General features: G+C 47.0%; 1 protein-coding gene across 4 annotated transcripts in view; it reads right to left on the bottom strand.

Annotated features, from left to right (window-relative positions):
• ZFAT (zinc finger and AT-hook domain containing) overlaps nt 1-9,538 on the bottom strand; it is a 145,961-nt gene extending 136,423 nt beyond the window's left edge. For 3 of the 4 annotated variants that reach the window (XM_061123142.1, XM_061123144.1, XM_061123145.1), the window contains exon 1: nt 4,147-4,311. In XM_061123142.1, coding sequence (XP_060979125.1) covers nt 4,147-4,165 — 19 coding nt within the window. In that variant the 5' untranslated portion in view covers nt 4,166-4,311. Of the gene's footprint in view, nt 1-4,146; nt 4,312-8,513; nt 8,663-9,452 lie in introns of those variants that run through there. The other variant, XM_061123143.1, reaches the window with a different exon arrangement.
• Nucleotides 9,539-12,747: the final 3,209 nt, after the last annotated feature.

Here is a 12,747-nt window from a genome sequence, read left to right as displayed (position 1 = left end):
TGCACCTTGGCTCTGGATGCTGTAACTGATCTGGTCCTCTCAACCCCCTACACCCCCAACAAGGCCAGCAGCTGCCTCTGAAGCTGCTCCCCACCCTTCCATCCTGCCTTGGTCCTGACCCGGTGGGGGCACAAAGGTGCCGGATTCCAGAATTAAGCAATTTGCAGCTCCCTTTGTTACATGATTTAAAAGAAGAAAAGTCTGTTACCCCATTTAAAGTCTTTTTTTTTTTCCTATTAATATGCCAAGCATGATCTGCTTGTGAAAGCTGCTCAGTCGTGTCCAACTCTTTGTGATCCAGTCCACGGAATTCTCCAGGCCAGGATACTGGAGTGGGTAGCCTTTCCCTTCTCCAGGGGATCTTCCCAACCCAGGGATTGAACCCAGGTCTCCCACATTGCAGACGGATTCTTTACCAGATGAGCCACAAGGGAAGCCCAAGAATACTGGAGTGGGTAGCCTATCCCTTCTCCAGCGGATCTTGCCAACCCAGGAATCAAACCGGGGTCTCCTGCATTGCAGGCAGATTCTTTACCAGCTGAGCTCTGGGGGAAGCCCCTATCATCTGCTTATAATCTGTGCCCCCCGCAGAGGCCTAGGCTGGAGCTCTGGTCAGGGAACTTGATCTCACATGCCACAACTAAGGGTCCACGTGCCACAGTGAAGATCCAAAATCGCGCATGCCGCAACTAAGACCCAGCACAGTCAAACGAAGGAAAATAAATTTTTTTAAGATGACTCCACTAAAAAAAAAAAAAAAAAAAAAAAAGACTGTAACTTCAAACCTGTAATAAGTTTTTAATACCAGATTTTTTTTTTCTTAAAAAAAAAAAAATCAGTCAACATCTGTCACACTTTTCCAACCACAATGTTTTCAAGAAGCAAGTGGGTGACAGAGCACTCGGCCGCAGGGCAGGAGACTGGGTCTGGGTGAAAGGGATGAAAAGCAGAACCACCAGCCTCCAGGGCACCGGGACCGCATCTCCTGCAGATGCAGGCGCGGGTCCCAAGAGTTACGTGACTCCTCTCAGGTCAGGAATCTGGTGAGAGCAGAACCCAGGCCCCAGAGCACGTGTTCATTCCACCCTCCAGGCCCGTTCCTGCCCTTAAAGTTGACACCTGCCCTCGAGAAATTGCAAAGAAAGTGAAAGTTTAACGGGATAAACAGTTGAGAACAAAAAGAAAACTTAACTCCAGGCTAAATCCCTTCTACATAATTAAACCGGCCACTCTCACTGGGGAGGTTTGCATAAGCAGCCTGCATGAAACTGTCTATAAAAGGAAATGCAATTACGGGAGAGTCTTTTTAATATATCTAATTCCTGACTGCCCTTGCCTTAGGCAGAAACTTAATTCTACTGAAGGAGAGCTGTCTTTGAAAAGCTGTTAGGTAAAATGTAAGGTAACGCAGGAATCACTGTTCTACCAGGACTGAGAAGGGAGCAGCGTGGTGACAGACAGATCTCCAGTTCAAGGCAGCGCCCATCACGGCGGGCCCACCACCGAGAAGCTGCCCCTTAAGAGACCAAATGCGACTCCACATTGTCCTTCATTGTACACACTCTCCTGCCGTAACCCAACAACCAAGCAAAACAGGAGACTCTTTTCAGTAATTAGAGATGGCAAGTTAACAGCAATATATTCTAAAACATGATCTCTGTCACTTACAGCTGAAAACTCAAGGAAACTACAACAATGTCCAGGATTGTTTTTAGAAACTGTTAGGTAAACTCCAGAAGAGAAGTGGGCAGTGCATGCCATGTATCTATACTTGGGAGAAGGCAAGCACTAAACAAAGACAGTTCAGTAGGGAAGATCAGGTCCGACTCCACAGCGGATCTGTTCCTTCTACTTTAACCTTTGTATTGTATTGCTTTTGCTGCCAGTTGAGAAATGTTGCCTACAGCCTGAAATATACAGGATGGCCCCTTCTCAAGGCTCTGCCTTTAAAGTACAACACTTTTCCATTCATACAGGTAAAAACTTGCAGAACAGAGAATAACATTTGTCTTGGAGGTTTATAGGAACATTGTGGCCAGACCTAGGAGCACAGCTGCAAGCACTAAGGATTCAGACACCAAGAAGTCTGCACCAACCAACCACGCCCCCTCTCCCCTTTCAGGATAAAAGAAGCCTGAATTCTAACTCAGGTCCAATAGTGCTTTGGGACACTGGTCCATCACCTTCTCAAGCTGCGGGCTTTCCAAATAAAGTCACTGTTCCCTGCCCCAGCGATTCATCTCTCGATTTACTGACCCATCGTGTGGCAAGCAGTACGGGTTTTGGACTCAGTAACATCATTAATGTCAGAAAGCATGCCTGGCATAGTTCACAGCTCCCGAGGATCTGGGTCTGCTCCATCATCACACACACACACACACACACACACACACACACACACACACACACACACACACACACACTTTACTGTACTGGCTCTCCTTGTCGGAATCTGACACAATGGTATGAGGGCAGGACCAAGGGTCCAAGGGCTCTTTACTCATTCGTGCCTGGCATGTAAAGAATAGTATCACCAATGCTTCAACTGAAGAATCCATGAAACGTGCCCCTGGGGTTTGGGTACCAAATACCATACATAAGCTCAAATGCCTTCTGCAACCCTCAGTATGGGCGACACTCAGTGTAACTGCTTCAACATGGTTATAGGCTCAGAAGTTGATACTAGAGGGGCCATTGTTGAGAGTAAGCCCTATGACACCAAGAGTTAACTGCTTAGTCATGTCCAACTATTAGGGACCCCACCGACTGTAGCCCACCAGGCTCCTCTGTCCATGGGATTTTCCAGGCAAGACTACTGGAATGGGTTGCCATTCCCTTCTCCAGAGGATCTTCCCGACCCAGGGATGGAACCCCGGTCTCCTGCACTGCTCTTCCCGACCCAGGGATCGAACCCGGGTCTCCTGTACTGTAGGCAGATTTTCCAGTCTGAGTCACCAAGCTTATATCAGTATTTCTTAAGTCACCGGGCTCTGCCAGGGAACCAGGCTGGAAGGGGCAGGAGGTGGTCAGTGCAGCCAGGCATTCACTCTTCCCATCGCTAAAGGTGCCCTACAGCACCCACTGGAGGCCAGGCACTTGAACTTCCAGGAGCCAGAAGTACAAACCGGGCAGGCACCCCGAGTCTGGATTTCATCCCAAGCTGGAGGAAGTTGATTTTTTAAAGCCTCAGTTCTGCCATTTCCAAACTGTATGAAGTTGACCTCTCTGAACTTTTGTTCCTCGTCAGTAAACGACATACAAATTACAACTGTTGGTAGAAAGTGAGCAGCAGAAAGCACGAGGTCAGTGCCCCAATGCAGACGCTTCTTAATCCCGCAGGAAGGAGCCCCAGGCTCAGCGCCAAGGGGCTCGGGCCAGGTGCTAAGAAGATCCATCCTGCTCTTGCGCCCAGGGGCAGAAAGGCTGCGTCCCCCCGCCCGGAAAGCCAGAGACGGACGGCTGCCTGGAGGAGGTGGCATTTCAGCTTAACTTTAACGGGTGAGGACCAAAGGGCCCGCAGGGCTAGGCGGCAGGTAGGGGATAAATTACAGTTTATCACAGGATGTTACAGGGTTACCGGCAGCCAGAACGCTAATAATCTCAGGCGTTTATGGCTCCCTCTTCAGGACACCACGAAACTTCCCTTCAGCAGCTCGGTGGAACCCTGTCCCGTCAACACATCCTGCCCAAGGAACTTGGGTCTGAAAGAGCTACCCAATTCACGGAGGAGGAAACAGGGCAGGCAAGAAGGAGGCAGAGCGGCCAAAGAGTCGGCGGCGCGGGGATTCGAACATCCCGCCCGCCGGCACGCCTGCGCTCGGTCGCTGGCGCGCGCCCCGGCCCCACCCGTTGCCCTGGAAACGGCCCCGCGCACGCGCGCGCGCACAGCCTTCCCTCGCTCGTTCTGCCGCTAGCATCCTCGTTACTTTTTTTCTCAATAAAAACCCGAGGCGGCGGGATACTGCCAACACCGAACGTGCCGTCGAAGGACGCCGCTACGTCCGCTCTCCGCCCGGGGCCGCGGATCCCTCCGCCGCCCAGCGGCCCGCGCGCTCCTTCTCGACTCCGAGCTCGCAACGGCTTCCCGCGCGCCGCGCCGCGCCCCACCCCCACCCCTTCCCCACCCCAACCCCCAGCCCGGCTCACCTGCCGCCCGCGTCTCCATGGCAACGCCCCGCCGCGGAGGGAAAAAAAAGCGTCGGGCTCTTCCGGGCCCCCTCCCGCGCCGACCGAGAAGGCGGGGCGCCCCGCTGATGCTTCGCTTTTTATTTTTATTTTTTTAAGAAAAGAGCCGGCGCGGTTATGGCGAATCTGCGGCATTCAACATGGCGGATGGAGTCTTCGCCCTCCTCTTCCCGGGGCGCTGACGTCGGCGTCGCGGACGTCAGGCTCGGATGACCCTCCCCGCCAGCGGCGAGAGCGGCCGGGCTGGGCCGGGCTACTGCGCATGCGCTGACTCGGCGGCCAGGCTTAGCCATCCGGTTCGGCGGATCCACCGTCTCCGCGTTTTGAGCCTCTCCTGGAAGAGGGCTCACGGGAGGCCGGGAGTGAGGACTGCAGAAGCGCGAGTCTATCCTATTCTGCCCGGAGCCGGCGTCTGCATGCCAGCCCCATCCTTGGACCGCACCGGGCTGGACGAGGAAGGAGAGTTTCAGCGCTCTTATCCCAGTTCTCAGCGATTTGACTTTTCTTGGCTTTCATTTATTTACTCATTTGTCAATCGGGCGGTCACAGCCGGCCTCGCTCGCTCTCTTTCCAAGGTTGCACTGTTTGCAGATGCTTTCCGCTAGGAGTCAGTTCAGTTCCTCGCTCAGTCGTGTCCGACTGTGCACTGCAGCACGCCAGGCCTCCCTGTCCATCACCAACTCCCGGAGTTTACGCAAACTCCTGTCCATCGAGTCGGTGATGCCATCCAACCATCTCATCTTCTGTTGTCCCCTTTTCCTCCCGCCTTCAATCTTTCCCAGCATCAGGGTCTTTTCCAGTGAGTGAGTACTTCTCATCAAGTGGCCAGAGGATTGGAGTTTCAGCTTAGATTTAGTCTTACAGGTAGAATTCAGCCGCTGGAACCCTCCCAACCGAGCGCATGCCTTCTCTCCGCGCTCCACACTGTCTTGCAGAAAGTGTTGGCTGGCTGTGAGCCCGCCACCCCATCACTTACCCCTCTCCCTGAATCTGGCTTGCAGTCTTCTTTCTGCAAGTCGCAGTATCTGCTTGAGTTGTAATGACCTCGTTTTCCTTTTCGTTCTACCACTTCCTTCAGATCTCTGCTCAAATGACATATTGTAGCGGGCCCTGCCGGGCCACCCCATCCAAAGGAACCTTCCTAAGTCACTTTCTGTTTTCTCCATAGGATCTATTGCTGTCTGACATTAATTTATCCCGATTTCGTCCTGGTCACCCCTTTGGCCACCAAAACTAGAAACAGCCTGACAGTGATTTATTAAATTAATGAGTTCCTATTGCTTTTATTTAAAGGTTAGCTTCTGTTTATAGCAAATGTCTTTCATTTATGGTAGTAATCGTGTAAAGTTTTCTTTTTAAATCCAACCTGTTTACATTTTCTAAAATTAGTTGACTTTGCATGTGGTAACAGAGATAAGGTAAAGTAAATGTGAAAGTGAACTTGAAGTGAGAAATTTGGGAAATACTGATTTGTTTTGCTGGTTCTCCTGAAATGCTAATCTTTGCCTGTTGTAAGCCTTTTCCTGAAATAACCTCCCCTCTTTTGTGGCTCAGTTTAAGGAATTCTCTGTCAGCTCATGACTGTTCCCACACTCCTGTTCACACTTCGCGCCTGCACCATCCCAAGCCCACTGCATTTATCTGTTTGCACAGCCCCCTCCCAATGATCTAGACCATGAACTTCTTGCGCACAGAAGCCACGCAGATTTTTTAATCTTTGTTTCCCAGCTCCTCCTGCAGTGTTACTCAGTGAACACATTTGTTCTCATTGGTACTTGTTTTCCAGTTAGTAAAACTCCCACGAACATCCCACAACTCTGGGAGATGGTGAGGACAGGGAAGCCTGGCGTGCTGCGTCCATGGGGTCGGGAAGAGCCCCACAGAGTATTGAGCTGGGGGAGGGGGGTGGGTGAGGCTTTGATTTATCCGGAACCTTGTCTTGCTCCTTAACCCTGTTTGGGGGAAATAGAGACCCAAGATTATAAGACCCCAAATTTACCCAGTCTGTTAAATATATCTTGAGGTATCCCTCCGCCCACTCCTTCCTTAGCTTCACAACAATAGGAGGGCTAATTTGGACAAATAAGAATATCCTTTTCAAGAAGAGAAAAATGTGCAGAGAGGTTAGGTGGCTTTCTGAGCTCACACAGCAGGTCAGTGAAATCCCAGGTGTAGAACTGGTCTCCATGCCCAGTACTCTCCCCACATCGCCTGTGGGATGTGTCCACAGTACCCACCACATCCCCAAAAGGGCCACTCCACTGCAATCCTAGGGTTATTGCTACACACCCACCACCTCCCACAGTGCTTCCCAAGTCTCAAGATAGATGCCTGAGTGGAGCTCATCACAGTCTTTGATTTGCAAATGAATGCTCAAAAAGCTGCACGGATGAGTGTTCCCTTCCAGAGGGATAAATATTTGCAATAACCACTATTTTGCTGTGAATCGATTTCCGAGTTGTTCTGAGTCGCTGACAGTATTGGTTTTGTGCTGGGTTGCCTTTCTAACAACAGCATTTAAATGTTAGTTCTTGATTAGCCGATGGGTTACTCGTGGATGTTGTGACCAAAATGAATTTTGGAAATGAAGCAATTTAAAATTTGTCTCACAACCCAATTGCTTCAGAATATTAATAAAGTCAAATTTTAAAAAAAATAATGGATTGTGAATGACATTCCTGAATTAATGATATGGACAGCTATGATTTTCTCTGTTATTCTCATGGTATTTTCTTCCTTCTCTGTTCAAAGAAGAGTTACTGAGCCCCTATCATTACTGGCCACAGGCATACAGAAATGACCAAGAGACAGTCCCTTTCTAAGGGACCAGATTTGCAAATGGAGAGATGAGTCTGCCCATGGCCCTGCTGAGTAATTGGCATGTATTCAGTCAGCAAACATCTTTATACTTTCCATTTGCATGCTGTCCCAGAATGCCTTCAATTAGTGAAGGCACATTAATAGAAGTAAATATAAATTGCTCAAAATTGTCTAAGTAATAGCATCCTGCTTCAGCGACAGTCCTAGAGGGCGTGAGCCTCCCAGCTTGCCCTCTGGTGGCCTTCAGCCTCTCAAGACAGGCACGAGAGTGAATCTGTGCCAGAAATGTATTACATGAAATGACATTTCATTATGCAATAATAGATTAACATAATTGAATATATTTGTGTCAATAGTTTTATAATTATATCTAATAGCTCTATGGCAAACATGCATTTACATGAAGCCAGAATAATTTGTATACATAATTTTATGTTTTCTTGAATGCAGGTTTTGATAAAGGATACATAAGAGGGACCGCAAAATAATGGACCTGAAGGCACAATGCTAAAAATCAGAGGTTGGGATAATCACAGTGTTAAAAATCTGAATAGACACATTGTAGGGAAAAATTCATTTAAAATTGTATATAAAAAAGATGTTGTAATATTCAAACGATTTGAGCAACTTGAAAACATAATTATGACCTTAGGAAGCAACGTCTTTTCTCATTCTTTCTTTTCAGCGGCCATAGGGTGCCGTCTCCACCAGCACACACACAGTGTACCCTCAGCACACACGTATTGATCTCAATAGCATTTTTCGTTAGCAGTACCCAGGGCTCCTTCAGAGAACCCGAGTTCACGTCTGGGAGCAAAAAGAAATTGCAATGGCCTGAGACATCTTGCTGTTGCCAGAAAACCAGGCTGCTGCCAAAAGTGCTAGCTATTGCTGAAAGGACAAAGGAATCAGGTGAAAGGGAAAGAGGGTCCCTCAGGTCAGGTTGTAACAACTTAGATATAACAAAGAGTAACTAGGTCTACAGTTGCTGATTTACAAGAACAAGTTGAGTCTGTGAAAAGCCATGAGTCCTTAGAGATCAAAAAGGAAAAGTTAATATTATATGTAATGACAAAGCTAGTTATAGCTCAAAGAAAGTATAAAAACAGCATTTTAGTAAGTAGGTAAGTTTGGCATATATGGGACTCTTTCTTACTTGAAGTTCAGTATGTCTGTTTGGGAAACAGTGTATCTGTGTAAGTTGAGAAGAACAGATAACTTTACTATAAGTCAAAGATTTCCAAAAAGAGTAAGAACTGTACCAAAACCAGGAAGGGTAGGTCAAGATCAGCAGCCTCCAAAATAACCGGGTAGAGGAAAGGTTCATAATTGGTGCTGTGAGTTAATGAATTAGCCAGATGTCCTAGCAGAATGGTTGATGGATTAAACTGCTGTATGGTCCTGCTGATTATAATGAATGCTAATGGGGCATAATCAAGTTAATTGTAAACTGAGGCAAAACATCATGTACTCAAAATTCAATGGACATGGAGATTGCAAGAACTTACTTGTAAGTCCTGTTGACTTAGCAGTTGAACCTGGTTGGAGGGCATCCCAACCGGGAAATGCCTGCTGCTGCTTGAGTTACCTTGAAGGGTTCAGTGTTCCCACTAAGAATCCATCAATCATTGACACAGAGGCTGTGATTTCCATGTTCCTGGGAAGGAGATAATCATTCTGTCTTGTATCTGATCTTGCAATCCTGGAGAACTACAAAAATGTATCTTCTGTAGCTAACACATTGGTTGAATCAATAGTTCTTATTTGTACAAATAAGTTTAAGTATGGGTACAGTAAAAACTTTTGTGTTGTTAAGGTGGTTGAAACATTCAGGAGAAGTTATGTTAGACTCAGTGAAATATGGCAATTTGACTCAGTGGATAAATGATTCAGGAAATTTGATTCACAAAGTTTTAAGTTTATCAGCTGTGTTTAAATAGTTTACCCAAGAAAAGTTAATAGATTTATAAGTGTAATAAATATTCTGTAAAGCAACCACAAGCGGTAGTAACTGGGCAATGTTAAAAAAAATTCAATTTTAAAAAGGGAGGAGTGGCCTTGGATCCCAGCGGCAAGGAGGGTAAAACAGGAGGGCTGCCAGAGACTAGGCGCGTGCCAGACCCAACACGGAGGCCCAGGAAACAGTTATGGAAGGAAGGGAGAGGGTTGGAAGGATGGAGGCTGGATCAAGGGATGAACACTGGGGAGAGCCTGTGTGTGCAAGTTGGCTAGGACCTCTAAGGACTGCAGCATCTCTGCTTCCTGGGGCTTCCAGATTCCTCCTGGGACAACAAGTTAGCCTAGGGATGCCCTTCTCACGGTGATGGCAGGAGCCAAAAAGGGCAAGTAGAAATGTCAAGTGCTTCTTCAAGTCTCTTCTACCAGCGCACTACCAGTGCAAGTTACATGACCAAACTCAGAATCAGCAAGAAGAAAAATGTACTCACCTTTTTGGTAAGAGAAGAGAAATTTCCAGTACAAAGAGTGTCTCCTTAGGGTAGAGTGAAGAGATGGGACCATTAATATAATCTACCACTCCTTCCTGGAGAAGGAAATGACAACCCACTCCAATATTCTTTTGTGGAAAATCCCATGGATTTTCCCTGTCAGGCTCCTCTGACCACGGGGTCACAAAGAGTCCTCCGACAGGACAACCACCACTCATTCCATCATGAACCCACAGGGAAAAAGTCATAAGCGTGTACTCAGGGGAATTCCCTGGAAGTCCAGTGGTTAGAACTCTGTGCTTCCAATGCCAGGGGTCCAGGGTTTGATACCTGGTTGGGGAACTAAGATCCCACAAGCCACATGGTAAGACCAGAAAAGCAAATTAATTACTTTTTAAAGAAGGGTACCCAGTAATTTATTTTCTAAAGAGCCAGCTGACCATGTGCTTGGATGAATAGAAGAAAAGATTTGGTCATTCAGGATTTGGTATCAACAAGGGATATCTTTTTAATCTTGAGTTTCTATATACGATGGATTTGAGTTCAGGGTTGATTCTGCCATTTGTTGCCTGTGTGACCTTGGACAAGTGACACTCAGTCCATAGTAAATGTTCATTCTCCTGGTCTGCCTTCTCCCAGCGACAGCATCCACCTTTCCTCCAGGAACTTCCTTGCCCTGGTGGAGTGATTTTTTTTTATGTCACTATTATTGATGGTATAATTGACACTACTGAGCTCTGTGACCCGGAGGCCCCCATTCATGGGCCCATCAGTAAAACTGGGGGAGAGTTAGATTAAGCAGGATTTCATCAACTCACCACTGCAACACCAGTTAGCCAAGCTGCCAAGCCTCCAGTCCTGACATGCCAGTGAACGTTTGCTTGCAAGCATGAAGCCCTGTCACTGCGCTTGTTAAAGGATTGTGATAAAGAGCAATGTCTGTAAAGCAAGACAACTAGGCGCCCTGTCTAAGTTTTAAAACAGTGTCTCAGTTTCCCCGTTCAGAAAACAAGGCTGATCATCTCCACTGCATGGGCTTAAATTGTGAGGCTTAAATGAATTAACACACAACAGCTACGTTTTCTTTTACAAATTCAAAGCAGTGATCCTATGAGACTCTATGGAGTTTGATATCACGAAAACCTAATTCGTATTTTCATTTTCTCCACCCTGCCTTCACATTTTGGCAGTGTTTGGGTCAGTTAAATTATGCTGGTCTCTGCAGAATTCAAATATCAGAGGGGCCTGCCATCCAGGCTTGCTGACTGGTTCTTTGGTCCTTACACACCACTGACACTAGTGTCAGGGAGGAAGCCAAGAGCAGTCTGGCCTGGAAGTCATTTGCTGCAAATGAAATGAATCCTGAGAAGAGTGAGGGTGAAACCAGCCCTCCCCAGACTCTAGAGGGAGCAGTGCCTCAGGCCACCTCCTCCAGGGAACAGACTCAGACAACCATCAGCTCCTCCGTCCCCCCAGTCACCTCCCAGCCTCGGGTGGCGTCCGTCAGTGCCGACATTTCCCAGGATTCTTGCTTTCTTACAACGCATTCCGTGGACCATACTGGGTCCCTCAGTTACACCGTCCACCTCGCCCTCCTGCTGAAGCTGTGTGTCTACCAGGAGAAACCTAGATCAGTCTTACCTTCCCGAGCACCTTCTGCCTCACCTGGGACATCCTTGGCTCTCAGAAACTATTGTCTATTTGTTGGAAGGAAGAGAAATGGAATGAATAAATGTCTTCACTTTCTACTGTCAGCAGATAAACATTAACAGGAATATCTGGGGATGGGAGTTCCCTGTTTAGACATGCATGTGGGCATCTCTGCGGGGGCTCCCAACTTAAGGTTTAACACAGAATACTGGGGTTAAAACGACTTTAAAGATCTTTACATCAGACCTCCTTATTTTCAGATGGTTAAACTGAGGCCCAGAGATGCGAAGCCTGTTGTTCACCAGGCAACCAGGATTGTGAAAGCATAAAAACCATGTGCTACAAGCCACTTTTGAGAAGTTGGAGATGTTTAGCATTCCTTTCCTGGGAGAAGACAGCATTCAGTGGGTAAACGTATGTTGATCTTTACATATCCAAAAGGCGACTCTATGAAGAAGAGCTTCTTAAGAAAACAAAGTGTAGGGACTTCCCTGGTGATTCAGTGGTTAAGACTCCATGCTTCTACTGCAGGGTGCTGCTGCTGCTGCTAAGTCGCTTCAGTCGTGTCCGACTCTGTGCAACCCCAGGGTACATGGGTTCAATTTCTGGTCGGGCCCAGCAATCCCACTGCTGGGCATACACACCAAGGAAACCAGAACTGAAAGAGACATGTGTACCCCAATGTTCATTGCAGCACTGTTTATAATAGCCAGGACATGGAAGCAACCTAGACGTCCATCAGCAGACGAATGGATTAGAAAGCTGTGGTACATATACACAGTGGAATATTACTCAGCCATTAAAAAGAATGCATTTGAATTAGTTCTAATGAGGTGGATGAAACTGGGGCCTATTATACAGAGTGAAGTAAGCCAGAAAGAAAATCACCAATACAGTATACTAATGCATATATGTGGAATTTAGAAAGATGGTAATGATGACCCTATATTCAAGATGGCAAAAGAGACACAGATGCAAAGAGAGAATAGCATTGAAACATGAATATTATCATATATGAAACAGATCGCCAGTCCAGGTTCGATGCATAAGACAGGGTGCTCAGGGCTGGTGCCCTGGGATGACCCTGAGGGATGGGATGGAAAGGGAGGTGGGAGGGGGATTCAGGACGGGGAACACGTGCACACCCATGGCTGATTCATGTCAGTGTATGGCAAAAACCACTACAATACTGTAAAGTAATTAGCCTCCAATTAAACTAAATAAATTAATTTTTTTTAAAAATTTCTGGTCGGGAAACTAAAATCCTGCATGTTGCGTGGCATGGCCAAAAACAACAAAGAGAAGAAAAAGAAAACAAAAGATTTAACAGTCGCCACTAGACTCAGTGAATGCTCTTAACCCTGTAAATGCCCAACCATGAAACTGAGAAATAAATTATAAAGAGAAGAATCAAAACAGAGGTAGGGAAAATGCTAAAGACAAATACCAGTGGGACAGGACATGGAGCAGGTGGAGCTCTCAGATACTGCTTGTGGGACAAGTCATGGCACAGCCACTTCAGAAAACTGGTTGATGGCTTTTGACAAGGCTAAACGTAGATCTGCCCTGTAATCTAACAAGTTCACCCCCGGGAACAGACACAACAGAAATGCACCTGCTTGTTTCACCAAAAGACGTACAAGTT

Source organism: Dama dama, chromosome 21 (genome assembly GCF_033118175.1).
Source record: "Dama dama isolate Ldn47 chromosome 21, ASM3311817v1, whole genome shotgun sequence".
NCBI lineage: Eukaryota > Metazoa > Chordata > Mammalia > Artiodactyla > Cervidae > Dama > Dama dama.
Note: the sequence above shows the minus strand (reverse complement) of the source record. Positions and strands in the feature narration are given on the sequence as shown.